This window comes from Neomonachus schauinslandi, chromosome 4 (assembly GCF_002201575.2).
Source record: "Neomonachus schauinslandi chromosome 4, ASM220157v2, whole genome shotgun sequence".
Classification (NCBI taxonomy): Eukaryota; Metazoa; Chordata; class Mammalia; order Carnivora; family Phocidae; genus Neomonachus; species Neomonachus schauinslandi.
Genome location: NC_058406.1, coordinates 187787051 through 187807835, shown reverse-complemented (window position 1 = coordinate 187807835; position 20785 = coordinate 187787051). Strand labels below are relative to the sequence as shown.

Here is a 20785-nt window from a genome sequence, read left to right as displayed (position 1 = left end):
GTCACTATTGTGGTCTGTGTTCTCTTTGGATATTTTCTGTATGTAACTATAGTTTCAAAAAAATTCCAAACCATGTTTTGTCTGTGTTTCCTTATGTGAGAAGCCAGCCTCATGGATGCGTTTCCCTGGGCTCTGCTAGCATCCTGGACAGGAGTCAGGAGCTGCCCCGGCTGGGGCCCCCACCCCACAGCCCCTGCTCGGGATGCCCCATATACACATCCTTGCCTGATCGGTGGGAAGACTGAGGCATAGCGAAGTGGGGTCCTCTCTGGCTGTCTTGTGAATGCCGAATGCTCCCAGCAGCTCTGGGGAGACTCCCTCCGCCCTTGGCCTGTTGAGCTGAGCCCGTCTCTACTTCCGTGGCCTTGCTCTCCCACCCCTGCCCCATCTCCACCTTGCCCCTCACTGTGCTTTTCACACTCCACCAGCAGGCCCTCCAAGCAGCCCTCTCGGTTTCAGGGCCTTCCTGTTCTGCTCCCCACTCCCAGACCAAACTAGGGACCCGCAGAGCACTTTATCCTTCCAAGAGAAGAGGGTTAGCTGGGTCCAACTTCCCGTCTCCTGCACTTCCTCAGGCTTGGCTTTGCCCCCATCCCTGAAGCCTGGTCACTGGCCCTGGGCAGTCTTCCCTGGACCCAGAGACCCATCTACCCTCTACGTCATTCCCTCCACCACAGGCCTTACAGTCCATGCACTGCCTCAGGGTTTCTACCCTATTGGGTCTGTTTCGATTTCCACAGAAAATAAATGCATCCGCCATCCCACCCTTTCCGGCCCTCCTCTGGGGCCTTTGGACACCAGCCTTGGCACCCAGTGGGGACTGAAATCTCCAAGGCACGGCAGGTGTTTGGTTCTCGAAGCCATGGGAGACACGACAGGCACGTAGAGGTCTGCGGCCTGTGGGCAGCAAGCCCGCAAGGCGAGGAAGAAGTACCTTGCTCTGTTCAGTTTGGAAAACACGTCCACCCCCTTCTCCCGCGCCAAGCGCTGGGGATTTGTGTCCGCGAGCGTGACGACTCTGTGGCTGCATTCGCGGTTGTTCCACAGGCTCTGTGGAAAGGGGCGTATTTGATCCGTGCACCTAGCCAAGTACTCAAGGGTACTTGACCATAAATCCCTTCATCTCCTTTTATGTGGAGGCGGTGCAGGTGTAGGTAGGTTTTGCGTGGGTGTGTGTAGGTGGGTGGGTGTGTGTGTGAGGTTGGCGGCAGCACGCGGGCACAAGCCCAGGAGACCCCACCCCGAAGGCGGCTGCGGGGCCGAGGAGGAGCGTGGGGTGGGGCTCAACTCCCACGCGGCGCCAGGAGTCTGGGGAGGTGCGGATCCTCCCGTCGCTCTCTCGCCGCCCTTCCCCACTGAACGCCACCCGGACTACAGCTCCCAGGATGCTTCGGGCAGCTGGACTACACTTCCCGGGATGCTCCGCCCGGCAGGGGCGGGGCCTAGGGCGGGGCCGCGGCGGGAGCGCGGGAAGTCCGGATCCCCGCGCGCGGCTGCTTGAGCATGAACGTGGAGCGCGAGCTTCGCCGTGAGTCTCCCGGCCGGGTGTGGGACCGGGAGCGGGTTTGGCCCGCCCGAGCGAAGGGGCTTAGCCTCCCGGCTTCGTCTCTCTCTCTCTCTGCAGAGCTGAGCAAGGCCAAGGCCAAGGCCCAGAGGAGCGGGCAGCTGCGGGACGAGGCGGTCCTCTGCCACCAGCTGGGGGAGCTCCTGGCCAGCCATGGTGCGTGCCCCGCGCCTAGTCCAGGTTGTGGTCCAGGACCGGGAGAGCTGGGGTGTTGGAGGTCGGGGGGCACTCGGGGGCCGGAAGGGACGGGGACCGGCGGGAGGGGGCGGGAACCTTGTTGAGCGAGCCGCCCAGGGCCGCCCACAGCCGCGCTCGCCCGCGCAGCCCCCGGCTGACTGCCCGGCCCGGGCTGAAGCCTGCCGTGCCTGCCCGCCCAGGTCGCTACGCAGAGGCCCTGCGAGAGCACCAGCATGAGCTCCAGCTCCTGGAGAGCGTCGACGACCCCCTGGGCTGTGCCGTGGCCCACCGCAAGATCGGGGAGCGACTGGCTGAGCTGGAGGATTACTCGGCCGCCCTGAAGGTGGGCGGAGCCCACCCCCACCCCCAGCGCCCTTGCAACCACATCCAGCCCTCCAGGGCCCACGCTTCCTGCTGGTCCCTTTTTCTTTCTTTCTTTCTTTTTTTAAAGATTTTGTTTATTTATTTATTTGACACAGAGAGAGAGAAACAGCATGAGTGGGGATAGGGTCAGAGGGAGAAGCAGGCTCCCCCCGAGCCGGGAGCCCGATGCGGGACTCGATCCCGGGACTCCGGGATCACGACCCGAGCCGAAGGCAGTCGCTTAACTAACTGAGCCACCCGGGCGCCCCTGCTGGTCCCTTTCTGAGGAGGGAAGCCCAGTCTTCAGTGTCTGACCTCTGGCTAAAGGAGGACACGCCTGGACATGGCCTCTTCTTCAGACAGCCCTGTGACGGGGGATTGTAGTCTGGTCCTTGGGTAGGCACATCATAGCCTGTCCTAGGGGCCTGGGCCCAGCAACCATTAGTGAACACAACACTTGGGCTGTGTTTGTGGGCCGGCGGGGGGTTGGGCCCCCTGTCCACAGAGGGCCTGCTCTGGCCCTGGCTAGGGGGGCTGCAGCAGCCCAGCTAACTCCCACTCGTCTCTTCCTCATGACGATGTTGGCGGGTTGGAGTGGGGCACCACCATCCCCACAGGCAGCCCTGGGTATGGAAGAGATGGGACATGTGCAGCCTGGCTTGGCCTGCTCTGTGGGGACTTGGGGGAGTAGGGGACTCTCCTGGAGTTGGGGTTCGTAAGAGATTGGCTTGCGGTGGGGGGGGGTGGCTCACAGGGGCCCTTCCTTTGCGCCCTAGCATCAGCATCGCTACTTGGAGCTGGCCCATTCTCTGTCCAATCACACCGAGGTGCAGAGGGCCTGGGCCACCATTGGCCGCACCTACCTGGACATCTGCGACCACTGCCAGTCGCAGGACAGCTTGCTGCAGGCGCAGACTGCCTTTGAGAAGAGCTTGGCTATTGTGGACGAGAAGCTGCAGGGTGAGTGGTCGTGGAGGCCCGCCTTCCCCAGCCTCTGGTTGCAGACCTGCTGGCCAAGGCGGCTGTAGCCGCACAGCCTGCCCGGTGTGCACGGCAGGTTCCACTGGTCTGGGCCCGCCCTTTATAAGGCTGAGATCTGTCCATAAAGCCTCCCGTGAGGAGATGCGTGGCCCGTGCTCCTCACAACCTCAGGTCTGGGCGTTGTCTGCTCTGTGTCCGTTTGTGCTCTGTCTACAGCAGGACCCCTGGGCCCCCGCAGTGTGAGACGGGTGGGGGAGAGGCTGCACAGACCCAGAGCTGGATACCCCAAGCGGGCGTGATGCCCCCCAGGCCACTGATGTGGGGGGGCCATCTTCCAGGGACATTGGCCAGGCGAGAACTGAGCGAGATGAGGACCCGACTCTACCTCAACCTGGGCCTCACTTTCGAAAGCCTGCGGCAGATGGCGCCATGCAACGACTACTTCCGGAAGAGCATCTTCCTCGCCGAGTAAGGCCTCCGTCCCCAGAGGAAGGGGCCTCGTGAGAGTGCACTGCCCATCTGCCCTCCCCCGCCCAGTCAGTCTCCTCCAAGCGGAGGCGCCCCTGCAGGGCTAGCGCACTTCGCTAGAGCACATCGGTGTTGGGGAAGGAGCAGCTGCATGTCAGCACTTCCGGTGCTCTCTGTGCTATCCCAGGGGCACTCTGAGCACCTGTCACCACCCGCAGGCAGAACCACCTCTACGAGGACCTGTTCCGTGCCCGCTACAACCTGGGTGCCCTCCACTGGCGCCAAGGGCAGCACTCCCAAGCCATGCGCTGCCTGGAGGGGGCCCGAGAGTGTGCACGCCTCCTGAGGAAGGAGCTGATGGAGAGCGAGTGCTGCGTGCTCATCTCACAGGTGCCCACCCTCACAGCTCTGGGCTTAATCCCCTGAGGGGCTCAGGCTCTGCAGAGTCTGCAAGTCTCACCTTCCCTTCCCCCCCAGATCCTCCAAGACCTGGGCGATTTTTTGGCTGCCAAAAGAGCCCTGAAGAAAGCCTACCGGCTGGGCTTCCAGAAGCCTTTGCAGAAGGTGGCAGTCTGCCGGACCCTCAAATACGGTGAGCCTGGGGACCTGAGGGGCCAAAGTCCCCCAGAAGGGGTGGGGAGGTGGCAGCATCAGTGTGGAGCCTTTTCCTGCCCCCCCTTCTTGTTGGGAAGCGAGCCCCACTTTTCTGTGAGGCTTCAGCACAGTGTGTCAGAGGGGAACGAGGCGGTCAGGAGCCTGGCTGGGCATTTATACGTGAGCAGGATCTTCATTGGCAAAGTGGAGACAACAGCCTTGCGTAAGAGGGTGGGAGAGGGGGCGCCAGATGTCGCTTCCCTTGCAGGCCAGGCGCTGCTTTCAGTTGTCATTTATTCGTTTTCCTGATCTCACGACCCTGTGGGGTGCATTTTCTTACTAACCCCTCTTACCAAGGGACAAGCGGGGCGTGGAGAGGGTGGCTGGCCCACCTAAGGGGCAGTCAGGTCGGAAGTGCGCTGTGCCTGCCTTCACGTGAGGCCCTTGTCTGCAGTGCTGGCCGTGGTCCGGCTGCAGCAGCAGCTGCAGAAGTCCGAGGGCAGTGACCCTCAGGTTGCCATGGGCATCTGTGAGCAGCTGGGGGACCTGTTCTCCAAGGCAGGCGACTTCCCCAAGGCGGCCGAGGCCTACCAGAAGCAGGTGTGTGTCCCCTGCCAAGGTGGGAGGAAAGGGGCGGGGACACCCTGGCTGGCAAAGGTGCAAGGCAGCGCTGGCCTCGCTGTGTGTCTCCACAGCTGCATTTCGCAGAGCTGCTGGGCCGGCCAGGGCCCGAGCTGGCCGTCATCCACGTGTCCTTGGCCACCACCTGGGGAGACATGAAGGACCACCGCCGGGCTGTGTCCCACTATGAACAGGAGCTGAGGCTGCGTGGTGGCGACGCTCTGGAGGTGAGCAGTGATGGTGCCCAGCCCTACCCAGGGTGCAGAGGGGCTCCAAGGAGGTCCCCACAGCTCTGCCTCAGGACGGCCACCCTTGAGTGGTGGGCATGGACAAGCATCCTTTTTCCAGGGCTGTTCCACGTGGGTGACAGTGGGGACCTGGCCCTGGCTGGGGCCAGTTCAGTGGGATGGGCGGTCGCCACAACGCTCATCCTTCCTCCTCTTGCTGCAGGAGGCCAAGACCTGGTTAAACATCGCCCTGTCCCGAGAGGAGGCCGGTGACGCCTACGAGCTTCTGGCCCCATGCTTCCAGAAGGCTCTCAGCTGTGCCCAGCAGGCCCAGCGGCCCCAGCTGCAGGTACGAAAGCCCATGCGGCGATTCCCTGCAGCCCTCCTGTCCTCGCTGCCCACCCCCAACTTCCCCCACTCGGGGGTCTGCTGGCCCTGTGGCCCTGACCGGGGTTCCCCTGCTCCTCAGAGGCAGGTCTTACAGCACCTCCACACCGTGCAACTAAGGCTGCAGCCCCAGGAGGCTCCTGACGCCGCGGCCCGACTGCAGGAGCTGAGTGTGCCCAGAGACCAGGAGGAGGACGATGAGGAAGAGAAGGAGGGGGACGGGGATACTCCAGAGGCCAGCGATGTGGAGCTCTCAGAGAGTGGTGAGGCCCGAACGCTGCCTTGGCTGCTGCGTCAGCAGCCGCCCCTGCGGCCCTTCCCCCATGGCCCTCCCCCCCCCCCCCCCCCCCCCTCCCCCCCTAGCCCTCCCCCCCCCGCCGCCTTCCCCCCTGGTGCCAGCTAGGGCTGGGCCCTTGGCTGGGGCGGGCAAGGGGGGAGCCCTCGTGGGGGCTGCTCACTGGCGCGTGACAGGAGGATCCAGCCCCATGCAGGGAGGGCGTTCAGTACTGGTAGATGGAAGAGGGCTGTGCGTGGAGAGGCTGGGGCAGCCCCGGAACCTTCCTGAAGGAGCAAGTGATGGGAAGGCTAGTGAGCACCTGCGAGGGGAGGAGACCGGGGTCAGACCTGGAGAAATGGCACCACGAGAGGGAGGCACAAGGCAGGCAAGATGGGCGTGCAGACAGCGCCTGGGCTGCCACGCACAGGCTTCGTGGTCCGCTCTGTGGAAGGTGGATGCGAGGGGTAGGCTTGAGCAGGCTGGGGCTGGGACCCTAGGGGCAGAGGCGGGCCAGGTGGTGGTGCAGGCAGGCAGCTGGCTTCTGGCTGAGAGGTGGGGGGTGGAGACCTGTCCTTGAGGCCAGGAGGAATCATTTCAGTTTTGAACTCGGGCGGCTTCCAGAACCTCTCTGGGAGCAGCCAAGGGCTGTGGGCAGTCTGTGCCATACCTGAGAGGGGGTTAGGCTGGGTGTCACCGGTGAGCAGGTGTAGGGAGCCACGGGAGAGTCAGGACCAAAGCAGGAGCTTCAGGTGACACCACTCAACAGGCGCTCGCAGTAAGAGGAGTTCACGAAGGAGAAGAAGGTTCTAGCAAGGACCAGAGGCACAGGAGAAAGGACTGGGGTCAGGCAATGAGTGAGCTGGAGGCAGGTGCAGGTGGGAAGGCCGGGGACGTACAGGTGGAAGGCACCTGGGCTCACGGGATGAATTGTTTGTAACGTGACCATGACTTAGTCTGACAAAGATGCTTCCCAGGAGGGGAACAGACGTCCGGGGTGGGAAGATCCAGAGCAGGGTCTAAGCGTGGGGTGAGAGGTCAGCGCTTGATGGACGGGGGTCAGGTGGGCAGAAAGGTCAGGTGCATCCCCCGCGGGCAAAGGGACTGCGGGCAGGAACAACCACAGGCAGGGCAGGGAGTGGGATGGCAGTTGGCACCAGACCTCCATCCTCCAGGTCTGGAAGGTCGGGGACCCTGGGGGCAGGGTCACCGGGGCTTGGCTTACCTGGAGTGGGCTCGGCTCTGTTCCAGAGGATGATGCTGAGGCCTGGTCCCAGCAGCTGGAGGAGGATGAGGAGCTGCAGGGTTGCCTAGGCCAGCAGAGGGTAAACAAGGTGAGGACGGTGTGGGGGCATTGTGTGGGCCCCCCATGCTTGCTGGGACTGCCTGGTCCCTTCATACCTCTGCTCCCTGTCCTGGGGCAACTATCCACAGTGGAACCGGCGCAATGACGTTGGGGAGACCCTGCTGCACCGAGCTTGCATCGAGGGCCGTCTGGGTCGTGTCCGGGACCTTGTAAGACAGGTGGGCCTGCCGTCTCATTCTAGGTACCCTGTGGGCCATAGCGGGGACTTTGTCCTGGGGTATGTGGTCCCCCACAAGGGGGTAGCACAGGGCATGGGGGCTGGAGGGTGCACCAGCCCTGCACAAGCCCCTACGGGGGCCTCCCTGAGATGATGCGTCTCGTGTGCCGACCATCTCTCTCTCTGCTGGGACCTGGGCCTGTGGGCCCATTCTGGGCTTTGAGACCCAGGCCCTGGTCCTCCTGGAGCCTCAGCCCCGCGGTGAGGCTGGGCTCTTCCTCGTCCTCGGTCGCAGGGCCACCCTCTGAACCCTCGGGACTACTGTGGCTGGACGCCTCTGCACGAGGCCTGCAACTATGGGCATCTGGGTGAGTACGGGGCTGGGCCACACCAAGGAGAGGGCCGACAAGGGCTGGGAGCTAGTCTGTGTCCCCTGGCCCGCAGACATTGTGCGCTTCCTGCTGGACCACGGGGCTGCTGTTGATGACCCGGGTGGCCAGGGCTGTGAGGGCATCACTCCCCTGCACGACGCCCTCCACTGCGGTCACTTTGAGGTAGCTGAACTGCTCATTGAACGGGGAGCGTCTGTCACGCTCCGGACCATGAAGGTGAGTGGGGGGGGCAAGGGCCAGGCGGGCTCAGGCTGTGGCGGGGGGGGCGGTGCCCTGCCGGCCGTACTCAGCTGGCGGCCACACAGGGGCACAGCCCGCTGGAGACGCTGCAGCAGTGGGTGAAGCTGTACGGCAAGGATCTGGACAGCGAGACCCGAGAGAAGGCTGGCGCCATGGAGAGGCTGCTCAGGGCGGCCTCCTCAGGCCAAGGCAAGTGGAGGCCTCTTCTGCTCCTGGGGGCGCCTGTCCCTGGCCTGAGAGTGCCCTAGGCCCTGCTTCTCGGGGGCATTTTAGCATGGGTGGCTGGGACAGTGCTGGGCACTGCGTCATGCTAGATTCCGTCTCTCCACAGCCCCCCACAGCTCCCTGGCCTCCCACACCCTTCCACGCGACCATCTATTCGACCCTGAGATCTCTCCTCCCTCGAGCCCCTGCCCAGGACCCCCAGAGACCTCTCAGGCCTGTGCCGGCGTCTCCCCAGGGCAGGCAGTTCCAGCTGCGGCCAGGCCTCGGAGGACCAGACACAAGCTGGCCAGCAGCAGCAGCTCAGAGGGTGAGGACTACCCGGGCCCCCCCCGGCCCGCCCACAAGAGACCCCGGCATCGTGTCCCCGCACAACAGGCCAAAGCCAGGGTGCCTGGCTCCACCAGCAACAGGGAGGCGGCCATCCGAGGTGTGGGTGGGGCCCAGATCAGCCGCCCTGGGCCCGGCCTGCCCTGGGGCTCGGGTGAGCCCCCCCTGCACCGAGCTGCGCTTATCCCCGAGGAGGAGTGTCTGGTTGGGGACTGGCTGGAGGACGACTCCCCATTGACCCACAGCCGCCAGGATGGCTATCTGCCCCACCCCCAGGGCAGTGGGGACAGCACCGGTCACGGTGGCTCGGGGTCAGGCAGCAGCAGGAGCCCCGGCTGGCTCCGGGCCCGGACCAGGCAGAGCCGGCTGCCCCGTCTCAGGAGTTGGAATGCACCGGGCAGGGCAGGGGGAGACAGCAGCTCAGCCACAGACCCTCCAAGGAGCCCTGACATCTCCAGGGCCTCAGGGCCCACTGGGGACAGCCCAGCGGCAGGCCAGCCCTCGGTGGGTGCACCCCTCAGGTGGGAGCAGTGGGGTGGTGAGGGTAGACGACTGCGTTTTCTGACTCAGCCTGTCACCCCCCTGCCCTCACCCACCAGGGTTCGTCTTTGCCCCCTCCCATCCGGGTGCGAGTGAGAGTGCAGGATAGTCTCTTCCTCATTCCCGTCCCACACAGGTAAGCAGCACCTGCCCTCCAAGTCCCCGCTCCCCTTGTGCCCCTGGGAGAACCCTCGAGTTTGCGTATCAGTTGGCATGGGTAACAAGGACTCACTCGGACTGGATGTGTCACCGCTGCTGGCTGGGGGAGGTCAGAGAGCAGGGTAAGGGTGCCCTGCATACGCATAGGCAGGGCCTGGAAGGGTTAGGTTGGGCCCTGCGGGCCCTAGGAGAAGCCTAGAAGAGCTGCAAGTATGTCAGGCTGCTGGGGGCGCGGGCATGTCCTGAGCAGGGGCAGGAGGAGGGGAGGCGCCAGATAAAGGATCCGTAGACCCAGAGCAGGGACGGCAGGAGGAGGGCGGCCTTTCTTCAGCGTGGGCAGGGTCCTGGCCAGCTCTGCTCGCCCTCTGTCCCTGCAGCAGGGAGACCCACTCTGTGGCCTGGCTAGCTGAGCAGGCTGCCGAGCGCTACTGTCAGGCCTGTGGGCTGTTGCCGAGGCTCGTCTTGCGAAAGGAGGGGGCCTTGCTGGCCCCACAGGACCCCATTCCCGATGTGCTGCAGAGCAACGAGGAGGTGAGCGGCAGGAGCCTGGGCCCCACGCACAGAGAGTGCCCCAGCACTGGGTGCCCCTGGGCTGCTTACTGGTGGTGCTTTGCAGGTGTTGGCTGAAGTCACTTCGTGGGACCTCCCCCCACTGACTGACCGCTACCGCAGGGCCTGCCAGAGCCTGGAGCAAGGTGGGGGCCCAAGAGAGCTCGAAGTGGCCTGGGCAGAGGAGCATGTTCCTGTGCCACTCTCGGGTCTGGGGCCTCACGTCCCCGAGCCCCAGGTAGCCAGTGAGGCATGCTCCCTTTGCAGCTGGCCTCAGGTTTTCCTCCTCTACCCGGTGCCCACACATGTGGGTGGCAGGTGGGGGAAGATTGGTCCTGTTGGTGGTGGGACAGCGTAATCACCAGAGCCACCGGAGGCTAGGCCTGGGGTGGCTTTCCAGAGAAGCCTGACGTGGGCACTGTGGGATGTGGGGGTGGCTGGCAGAGGTTTGGGCCCTGCCCAGGAGGGCCTGACAAGGCAGAGAGTGGTCATCCCCACCCACCAGCCATGCCTTGGGCCTCCCACCATGCTGGGTCTCCAGGCTTGTGGGAGTGGGCTCTGCAGCACCTCTGGTGGGTGTCCCAGGGCTCAGGAGTGAGGGGGGCATGTCTGGTGGGACCCCCAGGATTCGCAGGGCAGAACAGCAGGTTCTGGCTCTAGTGACACCCATCCCCCCTCCAGAGGAGCACCAGCAGGTGCTGCGGGCCATGGACTGCCAGGGCTCTGGCCCCTCGTTCAGTGCCTGCTCCCTGGCCCTGCGCCAGACCCAGCTCACCCCACTGCTGCGGGCCCTCAAGCTGCACGACGCACTCCGGGAGCTGCACCTGGCAGGGAACCGGCTGGGGGACGGATGTGCTGCTGAGCTGCTGGCCGCTCTGGGCACTATGCCCAGCCTGATCCTCCTAGATCTCTCTTCTAATCACCTGGGCCCCGAAGGCCTACGCCAGCTTGCCACAGGCCTCCAGGGGCAGACCATCTTGCAGGTAGAAGAAGCATGGGGAGCAGCAGGCCGGCCCTAGGGCGGCATCAGAACATTTACATTTGGCCCATCATTGGGTGGGAAGGTGCAGTTGGGAGTGCTGGCCACTGCCCAGCTCTGGGACGGCAAGGAGACCAGATCTTCCAGAGGGGCCCATGTCTTCCACAGAACTTGCAGGAGCTGGACTTAAGCATGAACCCCCTCGGGGATGGCTGTGGCCAGGCCCTGGCATTCATCCTGCAGGCCTGCCCCTCACTCAGTACCTTGCATCTCCAAGCCTGTGGCTTTGGCCCCAGCTTCTTCCTGAGCCACCAGGCAGCCCTAGGTAGTGCCTTCCAAGGTGAGCTGACGGACATGTCCACATCCTAGCCCCCAGGGTTCCAGTTGCCAGAAGGGCACATCCAGGGGCACAGAGAGCCTTGTGCCAGAGGGGTCCCCGGGGCACCAGGCCTGCTGTCTAGGAGCATGTCGCTGGACGTGCTGGGCCTGCCTGGGCTCAGGGGCATTCCCCTAGGACATGCCGTGGGCCACCGTCGCAGTACCCCTGTTCTCACCAGCTCTGAGTGTTCTGTTTGCCTTAGATGATTCCACCATAGACACACCGAGGCTGCAGAGAACCTCGGCCCCAGTACTGAGAAACTGGGAACTGGGAGTCCTCCAGGGGGGCTTTCTGCAGAGGTGGTGGGCCAGGAAGTGGAGCTCAGGGATGTGAGCGCACAGTGGGGGAGAAGCTGGGGTTGGGCAGCAGATGGTATTCCCCACCTCCCACCCCATCGTGCACAGACATCCCGGCCCAGGGCCTGTCTCAGGTGCGGAGAGGCAGGTGGCCCAGGGTGGGTGGGGAGTAGTTGGGCTCAGAAGTCTGGCCCTGCCCCCTCCTCGCCTGGGACACTCTGGGCAGGAGCTACCCCAGTTCCGCGTGCACAAAATCTCAGGGATGATAGCTTCCCCAGGGGGTTGTGAGGGTATTGGGCCTAGGACTGCAGCTGGGCCGAGGTGGTGGTCATGTGTGGCTGACAGAGGTTCTGGTCCCCTGTACAGATGCCAGGCACCTGAAGACACTGTCCCTGTCCTACAACAGTCTGGGCACCGCTGCCCTGGCCCACGCCCTACAGAACCTGCCTGCCCACACCCTGCAGCGCCTGGAGCTTAGCTCCGTGGCAGCCAGCAAGAGTGACTTGGGCCTCGTGGAGCCTGTGGTCAGATACCTGACCAAGGTATGTCTGTGGTTGAGGGGGGTTGCCAAAGCAAAGCAGCCCTGGGCCATCCAGCCTCCAGTCCCACAGCTGACACCGTGCAGGGGTGGGAGTGGCGTGGGAAGGGGGTTGCACATTCAGAAAGAACGGCTGTGGGAGAGCTGCCTGCCGCAAGCTGTGAATTCCTGGCCAGCAGCAAAGGTGCCCGGGACCCAGGGCAGCCTCCCTGCCCCAGGCAGGTCCCAAGGTCTTGCCAGGGCTCCCAGGGCTCTCTCCCTTGGCTCTTCCATGTGGGGCTGGTCCCTGTGATTTTCACATGCCAAGTGTGACTTATACCTGGAAGGGGAGGTGTTTCCTTTTGATCTGCAAATTGAAGGGATACTGCTCCCCTCTGGTGCATTGGGGGTCGGGCAGACTTTGCCCTCTTGTTCCCAAGGATGAAGGAAGGTATCTGACCTGGGTATGGGGCCTCTGCTGGGAGGCAGGGAGGGCAGGCACCCCACTCAACCCAGGCCCCCTTGGGCCTCTGCTCTGTCTAGGAAGGCTGTGCTTTAGCTCACTTGAGCTTGTCTGCAAACCACCTGGGTGACAAGGCAGTGAGAGACCTGAGCAGGTAATCCATTCCTACGCCATTCTGAAGGGGGTCTGGTCTGAAGGCTCAGCACCCTGGGGGAGCTAGGTCAGGCAGGAGTACCAGCTTCTCCCCCAAGTGTGTCCCAGGACCTAGCTCCTTCCAGCTTCAACCCTGCCTCCTTCTGTCCTTCTTCCCACACGCCTGAGGCTCCTGAGAGCCTTTCCCATCACCCTTTGTGCAACAGCCCATACAAGGGCCACTCATGATCCTCCAGCCTCAGCTGGCTCTTGGGAGTGTTGGGCACTCAAGCCAGGCGGGCATCCCAGGCCTGGGCCTTGGCAGTGTCCAGCTAGCCCTGGGGAAGTACTTGTACCTATGTCCCGGGGCGGGGGGGGTTGCTGTGGGGCCTGGCCTATGGCTTCCAGAGCTGTGGTTTGTCTGGGGCAGCTCTCTCTAGTGTTGGGGGCCTCCCTCCCTGGAGGCTGATCACTTATTCCCCTGTTATTTCAGATGCCTTCCTTATTGCCCCTCACTCACTTCACTGGACCTGTCTGCCAACCCTGAGATTAGCTGTGTTGGCCTGGAGGAGCTTCTGTCTGCCCTCCAGATGCGGCCCCAAGGCCTCAGCTTCCTTGGCCTGTCAGGTGAGCTTGGGTACCTACCTGAGGCCCAGGTGCCTCCTTTGTATGGGCTGTCACTGCCACCAGCCAGATGGCAAGGGTGGGCTGGGTCCCCTGAGGTTGACACAGTGGGGGACAGTGGCCAATGTGACTGGAAGGGGTGTGAGCCCAGCTCCTAAAACAGTGGGGCGGGAGGAACATGGGATCTCTGCTTTTAACCTGTTCAGCCTGACCCTGAGACCATAGTGGCTGGGGAGCCCCTTTCACGAGGATTTCCTAATTACCGCTGGCGAGAGGAGGGAGTCCAAGGTCAGGATGCCAAAAGCTTGCCACCAAGGGATCTACCTCCCAGCCTGTGGTGTCTTAGCTTGGTCCCATCTGGCCACACCCAGGCACAGCACCCTACCAAAGCGGTCTTGAGGATGACCCCAGGAGACACTGATTCGGTGAACTGGCCACCCAGTAGCCTGGCACATCCAGCTCGGGCCTGGGGCAGGGGAGTACCAGGCTTTGCCCTCCAGGAGGACAAGGACTGGGAGTAGGTGTGCACACAGGGAACCCCTGGGTTCTTCCTGCTCCTCACCCCCCACCCGTGAAGGCAGGCTGGTGGGGGGCCTGCACACAGCTGCGTCTGTCCCCATCCCCTCCCCTGGCTCCCTGGGCGCTCTGGCCTCCCTGGAGCTCAGACCGGGACCGCTCAGTGCCCTCTTGAGACCCGCAGGCACCCCTACTCTGTCATTCTGTGGCTGGAGAGGCCCAGGCACTGTCCTACAGAGTGGCACGGAGGGGACTGCAGCGTGTTTTGGCCAGTGTCCGTCCTGCCGCCCGCCGGCTCCGACCGGGGCCCACCGACCCCTTCTGGAGCGTCTGTGGGCCTCGCGGGGCTTCGGCCACGCACCGCGCTGTAGCCCTCGGGGCCCCCGAGGAAGTGCGGCTCTTCCCGAGGGCCGCACCGGCGCAGGGCGCAGAGCTCGGGCACGGGCGTGGGAGCCCCGGAGGCTTCCAGCCGCTGAGGCCCGCTCCCGCCTCCCTCCGCAGGCTGCGCGGTGCGGGGCCCCCTGCGCCTGGGCCTCTGGGACCGGATCGCGGCGCTCGTGCAGGAGCTACAGCTGTGCAGCAGGCGCCTCTGCCCCGAGGACCGGGCGGCCCTGCGCCGGCTGCTGTCCAGCCGGCCGGGCCCCGGCGCCTGCACCCTGGACCGAGGGCCCAAGCTCTTCTTCAGGCGCCTGTGAGCGGCCGGCGCTGCCCGGGCCCCCGCCCCCCCCCCGCCTCAAATAAATGGACGCTGCTACCGCCGCCGCCGCTGCTGCCTGAAGGGCGGGTGGGAGGCGGGAAACGGGGGGTCGCCTTGCTGTGGGGAAGCTGAGCGCGCACTGGAATGGAGGCCACTTCCGGTCACTTAGCGGCCCCGTGGAAGAAGGCCACGCCTTCCCCGTCGGAGTCTCTTCCCGCCTCGCGGGCTGTCCCCCCGGCACCGCTCGGGGGGCGGGGCCACGGGCGGGGCCCGGCCGTTTCCGGCGCGCGCAGGCGTGGACGTCCGGCGGCCGTCGATTGGGGGAGAGGCGGGCTCAGACGCAGACCTTGGGGATCGAGCGCAGATTGCGGGAGCGGGGCGTGTGTGCGCAGGCGCAGAACGTGAAGGGGAGCGCCGAGCGGTCGATCCGGAGCGCCGCAGCGCGGCGCCGTGTCCCAGACCGGCCGAGCCAGCCCAGGTACCCTGGGTCGGTGGGGGTGGGGCGGGGGACCGAGAAAGGGCCGGCCGAGCCGAACGGGGAGAGGCGACGCTGGGTTCGGTCCGCGGGCGTCCTCGCGCCGCATAGGGCCTTCCTGTGCATTCCTCATGTGGGGGTACTCTCCGGCGTCCGGGTCCCGCGCAGGACGGGCTCCCGGGGTGTGCCGCATTCGGGGCGCCTCCTTGCCCGCTTGGGCCTGCGGCATCTACACGATCAAACGTGGGCGTTGTCGAGAAACTCATTTTTCGGGTCAGAGTCCGGCTTGTGACATGCAGCCAGGGGACACTGGTTTTCGCGACCTAGTGGAATCCCCCGTACAACTACGAGCGCTTGCTCCGCGCCTCCGCTCTTTTCAGGCCGGTCCTGGAAGCCCGGGGAGGGTGGCCGAACAGCCTACCTGCCGCCACCCAGTGGGCTCTCGTCCCTCATCTGCCTTCCCGGACAGCATCCCTCCCTCTCGGAGACGCGCTCCTTAGCTTGGACCGCATTGCCCTTTCCCAGCCTCTGCTCCCTGGGTATCCTAGGGCTCGCGCCTGGACTGTTTTTTTCTCATCGTTCCCCTATTAACCGTCCCGTGTGTGACCCGCCCAGCCCCAGTGTCATGGCTCAGCCCTGCTAGCCTGGGCCTCTCTAACTTCAGCTGCCCCTGCACACCTCCCTGGACGTCTGTGGAGCCTCTCCCACCCCACACATCAGCACCAGCGCGCGCTTTCTTACTAGCCTGCGCCTCTTCCCTCTTCTCCAGCTCAGGCCCCCTTACTGGTCATTGGCCCAGACACAGGGGTATTGTTCTTGATTCCTTTTTATTTTTTAAAAAATTTTAAAGGTTTTATTTATTTGACAGAGAGAGACAGCGAGAGAGGGAACACAAGCAGGGGGGGTGGGAGAGGGAGAAGCAGGCTTCCTGCCGAGCAAGGAGCCTGACGTGGGACTTGATCCCAGGACCCCGGGATCATGACCTGAGCCGAAGGGAGACGCCCAACAACTGAGCCACCCAGGCGCCCCTTGATTCCTTTTTAATGAACGTCCCGTTTCAAACACTTAAGTGGGTCTGGTGGTTTCATGTCCAAAGCATGTCTGGAACTGGCTCCAGCCAGTGCATCAGCTTCCTGAGTGGGCAAGACCCTCCCAGGGGCCTCATGCCTTCTGTTCTTTCTCAGCCCACTGCCTGGCTGGGAGCCGCGGGAGCTTGTCTTTAGCCATCAGTACTTTCTGCTGTATTACTATAGAACTTCCCCTCCTGACCTGTACGGGCTGTGTCCTTTGATCCAGTCTCTCCACCTTCGTTCGGAAAGCTCTCTCCCCCACTTGTCTGTTCCTCTCCCTGCGTTTCTCTGTAAAGGCCTTGAGTTATGTGTGCTTTTCTCTCTGCCCAAGTGCTTCTCCCCAGCTCTTCTGATAGCTGCCACCTTCTCACCTTTCTCCTGGCTCACGGCGCCTTCAGGGAGCCCTGACCCCTCACTGCCACTGCTCTGTTCTCCTGAGATGCCCAGCGGGACCCACTTCCTCCTGACAGTCTCTAGGGCAGAGCTGCACATACTGCCCTGTGTGTTCATCACTAGCATGCAGGCCAGCCAGGTCTGAGGACCCAGAGGGGGCCCTGCACGACCAGCCAAGAGGGTCCTTGCCTTCACATGGGTTAGGAAATCAAACGAGCCAGGAGGAAGTGAGAGCAGAGTTTACTGAATAGCGTAAGTAATAGAATATAGCAGATGGAGCATCTAGGAAACTCAGGAAAGAAAAGTGAGTCTCTCCTTTGCTTGGGGTCTGGGGTTTTTATCGAGGATTGGGGTCTGGTGTATGTGTCCTCTCAGGTATCCAGGAACTGGTCAGAACAAAGATAGGTGTTCTCCATAAATGAATTATACCCTGGAACCAGGGGGTCTTGGCATCAAAATGTCTAGAGTCAGTGGTCTGAGATATGCACAGGACAGCCTCACCCAGCCACTCCTTAGAATTATCTACCGTGCTGGAAGACTGCAGAGAAATCAATAATTCCTTGACCTTTACAATGAGGACATACGTTATTTGTACTATAAGGTATGTGCAAGGTGCGGGTGCAGATCCTAGCAAGAATAGAGCAGGACTGGGCACCTGGGTGGCTTAGTCAGTTAAGCATCTGCCTTTGGCTCAGGTCATGATCTTGGGGCCCTGGGATCGAGCCCCACATTGGGCTCCCTGCTCAGCAGGGAGTCTGCTTCTCTCTCACTCTCTGCCTTGCTCATGCTCTCTCGCTCTCCCTCTCTCTCAAATAAATAAAATCTTAAAAAAAAAAAAAAAAAGAATAGAGCAGGAAAAGGAGCAGAAAAGCAGTTCTTCATGGAATTCTTCTGTTTCCCTATCTCAAGTATTTTTCATCTGACTGCTGAGGGCAGGGAAACTCTTCGTGAGGCCCAGGAGTGTTAGGGGTCACCTTTGAGTTCGCGCTGGCTCTACTCCTTAGGTCTTTGCTGTGGCCACCTGAGCCTGCAGGATGTTTCACGGGATCCCAGCCACTCCGGGCATGGGAGGTGAGTGTGGCCCAAGGTGGGCCCAGGGACCCAAAGGGCCAAGCTTTCAGCCCCTGCTGCAGAGGCCAGGAGTTGTGGGGAAGTCTGTAAGTGTCTCCCCCGTGCAGCCTCAGTGGGCAGCTGGGGTCTGGTGCATTTCATCACCAGGGGACCCAGAGAGGACCTCCAGGTGGGGCCAGCTGGGCACAGAGATAACAACTTTAGTGTGGTTGGAATCTCAGGGGGTCCTGGGCATCCTGGAGTCAAGCCAGGGGAAAGGTCACAAAACATGTGACAGATGTCACCTGTGCCCGAAGCAAGGTGTGGTCACCCTGCTGTAGAGTGAGATAGCTGAGGAGCAGCCATGGAATGGGGGAGCCAGGTGTGGCCTCCCGGCCTCAGAGGCTTATCTTCTGCTTGGATCCCCCGCCCACAAATTGGTGGGGTGCCGAGATTAGAACCCCATCCTCCAGCTCCCTCTGGGCTCTTTGGGATGTTTCACAGGGTGAGGCCTTGGGTGGGCTGCTGAAATGGGGCTGGGGCCAGGGCCAGTGGACAAGCCCCCTGGGGTCGCTGTTGTGGCCAGCCTGCTAGCTCTCTGCTCTGTTGCAGCACCTGGAAACAAGCCCGAGCTCTATGAGGTGAGTGGCGGACGCCCACCTGGCCAGCACTGGCCGATAGCAAACCCTGTGTGAGCCCCACCCTGCTCCTGCTGGCTGACACACTGCCCTGTCTTCAACAGGAAGTGAAGCTGTACAAGAATGCCCGGGAGCGGGAGAAGTGAGTCCAGCCCCCAACACACACGCCGTGCCCACCAGCCCCCCCTGAGTAGCTTCCCCCAGCCGCTAAACCACCCCCACACTGAGGTCAGGAGGACATGGGGTCAGGCCGGGGAAACAGTTCCCAAGGAGCCTCTGCCAGGCAGGTCAAAGATAGCCTCACCCTGGGACAGCGGGCACTGTGGGCTTCGGGGGCCCTCACAGCCGTGGCCTGATGGACTCACTACCCTCAGGTATGACAACATGGCGGAGCTGTTTGCAGTTGTGAAGACAATGCAGGCTCTGGAGAAGGCGTACATCAAGGACTGCGTCAGCCCCAACGAGTGAGCCCTCCGTCCTTGCACCAGTCCTTGGAGGCTTGTTTCTGCCCTCCAGGGCCTGGGCGCTCAGTAGGAAGCAAGAGCAGGGGTCTGGGGCCTGGGGACTCACATGGTTCGACAACGTCAGTGTGGCAGCCGTATTTTGGCCACCCCTCTCCCTTCTGCTTGCTCTCCTCCCAAGCTCTCTTACCGAGACCCTTGGGGGAGCCTCAGCCTTCAGTGGCCCATCTCTGGTCTGCCACTCGGCCCTCCAGGAGGCTGCCTGTGTCTGGGTGGGCCGTGGGAGAGCAGATCTGTGGCCGGGGCTGGCCTGGTGCGCAAGGCATCCCTCTCTCTAGGTACACTGCAGCCTGTTCCCGGCTCCTGGTCCAGTACAAAGCTGCCTTCCGGCAGGTTCAGGGCGCAGAAATCAGCTCCATTGATGAATTCTGCCGCAAGTTCCGTGTGAGTGAGCAGGCTGAGGGAGCAGGAGGTGGGCGGGGTGGGTGCTGTAGCGAAGGGGCCAGGCCTGTGAGGCCCAGTACCCACGGCATCTCCGCCCCCTCAGCTGGACTGCCCACTCGCCATGGAGAGGATCAAGGAGGACCGACCTATCACCATTAAGGATGACAAGGGCAACCTGAACCGCTGCATTGCCGACGTAGTCTCGGTGTGCCCCACAGCCTCCGGGCACCCGTGGGGGGTCGGTGGCCAGGAGGGCCCATGCCCCCTGCTGTGGCCACACACGTACACAGAAGCCTGGGGCTCCCAGAGCCGCACAGCACTCAGACCCATCGGGCAGGGGTCTCCGTAGCTGGGAATGAAGGGGGTGGGCAGGCCCTTCTCCCTGGGCAGCATCCAGGAGAGGCTCCCGTGCCCACACAGCCCCAGGAGGCGGAGCCAAAAGGCAGGACACCAGCAGCCTCCCTGCGGGCCGGGGGGCATGTGGAGGACCTCACAGGCTGCAGGGACGGGTGCAGCAGGGACCCAAGTGACCAGACCGCTGAGGAGAGAGGCTGAGGAGGGAGGCAATGGGTTCTTGAGGCCAGATGGGGACTGGGTGGGGGCCGGCCTTGGCCTGGGCCTGGGCCTGCAGAGGAACCAGGCTTGTGGGCTGCGAGGGTACCCCACCCTTGGCCCCTGGGCTGTGTCTGTGGCACCTCACACACACACTCGTCCCCAGCTCTTCATCACAGTGATGGACAAACTGCGCCTGGAGATCCGTGCCATGGATGAGGTGTGGCTCCTGGTGGGGACAGAGGGATGGAAGGGTGGCTTGGAGGTGGGAGCAGCAATAGAGAGGGGAGGGCTCCTGGCGTAGGAAGCCCAGCATCCTGTCCACAGATCCAGCCTGACCTGCGGGAGCTGATGGAGACGATGCACCGCATGAGTCACCTGCCGCCTGACTTCGAGGGCCGCCAGACTGTCAGCCAGTGGTGAGTATCCCTGCCCCGATCCTTCGCTCCCCTGTCAAGGACCTAGAAGCCCTTCCCCTGTGCACACCTCAGCACCGTGCTCCCACAGGCTGCAGACCCTGAGCGGCATGTCGGCCTCTGATGAGCTGGATGACTCCCAGGTGCGCCAGATGCTCTTTGACCTGGAGTCGGCCTACAACGCCTTCAACCGCTTCCTGCATGCCTGAGGCCTCCCTGTCCCAGGTGTCTGGGGAGGAGGGCTCTCAGGCGGGCCCAGTAGAAGGCTGCAGGTGCGCTGCATGCCTGACCCCCAGACGGTCTGCGTGTGTCCCGCCGTCCATAGCAGCTCCGTGTGTGTCTGTCCATGGTGTCTCAACCCTGGAGCCTCCTCCCTGCCCTCCCCGGAATAAAGACACTTTCTGACCCCCCTGCTGCTGTGGGCTGCTCTCTCCCAGCTAGGCCCGCCCTGCCTGTTTGCCTTCCTTCTGGGCCTCGGGTGGGATCCTGCCTCACCGGAGCACACAGGCCCTGAACACGCAGCCCATTCATCAGGGTCTGAGCACCAGTTTAGGGCCAGCAGCCTCCCTGGTGGGCACTGAAGCCTTCACCTGGGCCAGGTAAGGCTTGAATCTGACCACAGAGGAAGCTGCCTATCACACCCACCTCCCCACCCCTCGTCTGAGAACTCTAGGCACCTAGGGGCCCAGCTGGCTGGATAGGGAGGCTGCTCTGCTGCCCCACCTCCCTCTCCCTGCCCTGGGGGCACCACAGGCCAGCGCAGGGCCTGGTCCTCCTGGTGGCTCACCAGGGCCCCAGTAGACAACAGATGGGGGAGGCAGTTCGTCCTGCCCACGGAAGAGGGTGTCCCTCCCTCGGGAGCAAGGCCGTGCTGGTTCCCCAGGAGCCCTTGGGCCAGTCTTGCCCAGGGGCTGGCAGGGGGAAGTGCAGTCTGCAGGTGAGGACACGGGTGTTCCAAGGCCAAAGCTGGATACCTGCTCTGCAGGCAGCCGCCGCCCGCAGCGTCACATCAGTCCGCGTCCTCATGGGCGGGCAGCAGCAAACCGCAAGACCAAGGCTCCGGATTCTGAAA

At 63.2% G+C, this 20785-nt stretch overlaps 2 protein-coding genes and 1 long non-coding RNA gene across 4 annotated transcripts; 2 read left to right on the top strand and 1 right to left on the bottom strand.

Annotated features, from left to right (window-relative positions):
* Positions 1-1494: 1494 nt before the first annotated feature.
* On the top strand, positions 1495-14265 carry TONSL (tonsoku like, DNA repair protein). The gene is made up of 26 exons (XM_021688541.2): positions 1495-1528; positions 1625-1720; positions 1942-2084; positions 2881-3064; positions 3424-3553; positions 3772-3943; positions 4031-4145; positions 4602-4747; positions 4843-4995; positions 5219-5344; positions 5465-5645; positions 6908-6990; positions 7091-7180; positions 7475-7547; positions 7624-7787; positions 7877-8000; positions 8143-8867; positions 8963-9039; positions 9440-9593; positions 9679-9757; positions 10293-10594; positions 10759-10930; positions 11632-11807; positions 12326-12399; positions 12871-13004; positions 14019-14265. The coding sequence occupies exons 1-26, from the start codon at positions 1504-1506 to the stop codon at positions 14210-14212; spliced, it is 4092 nt and encodes a 1363-aa protein (XP_021544216.1). The 5' UTR covers positions 1495-1503; the 3' UTR covers positions 14213-14265.
* LOC110579004 lies at positions 6453-7119 on the bottom strand. The gene is made up of 3 exons (XR_002480217.1): positions 7058-7119; positions 6882-6966; positions 6453-6465 (listed from the first exon to the last, which is right to left on the bottom strand). It is a non-coding gene; the product is annotated as an uncharacterized LOC110579004 (long non-coding RNA).
* A 320-nt stretch (positions 14266-14585) lies between the features above and the next one.
* Positions 14586-20122, top strand: VPS28 (VPS28 subunit of ESCRT-I). 2 transcript variants are annotated; one of them, XM_021688871.2, is made up of 10 exons: positions 14586-14692; positions 17157-17223; positions 17815-17843; positions 17945-17982; positions 18215-18304; positions 18640-18745; positions 18849-18950; positions 19464-19517; positions 19625-19716; positions 19805-20122. In XM_021688871.2, exons 2-10 carry the CDS (start codon positions 17187-17189, stop codon positions 19920-19922), a joined length of 666 nt encoding a protein of 221 aa, XP_021544546.1. In that variant the 5' UTR covers positions 14586-14692; positions 17157-17186; the 3' UTR covers positions 19923-20122. The 2 variants fall into 2 exon arrangements, with proteins under 2 accessions (XP_021544546.1, XP_021544547.1); XM_021688872.2 differs by lacking the exons at positions 14586-14692; positions 17157-17223; positions 17815-17843; positions 17945-17982 and adding an exon at positions 18024-18123.
* Positions 20123-20785: the final 663 nt, after the last annotated feature.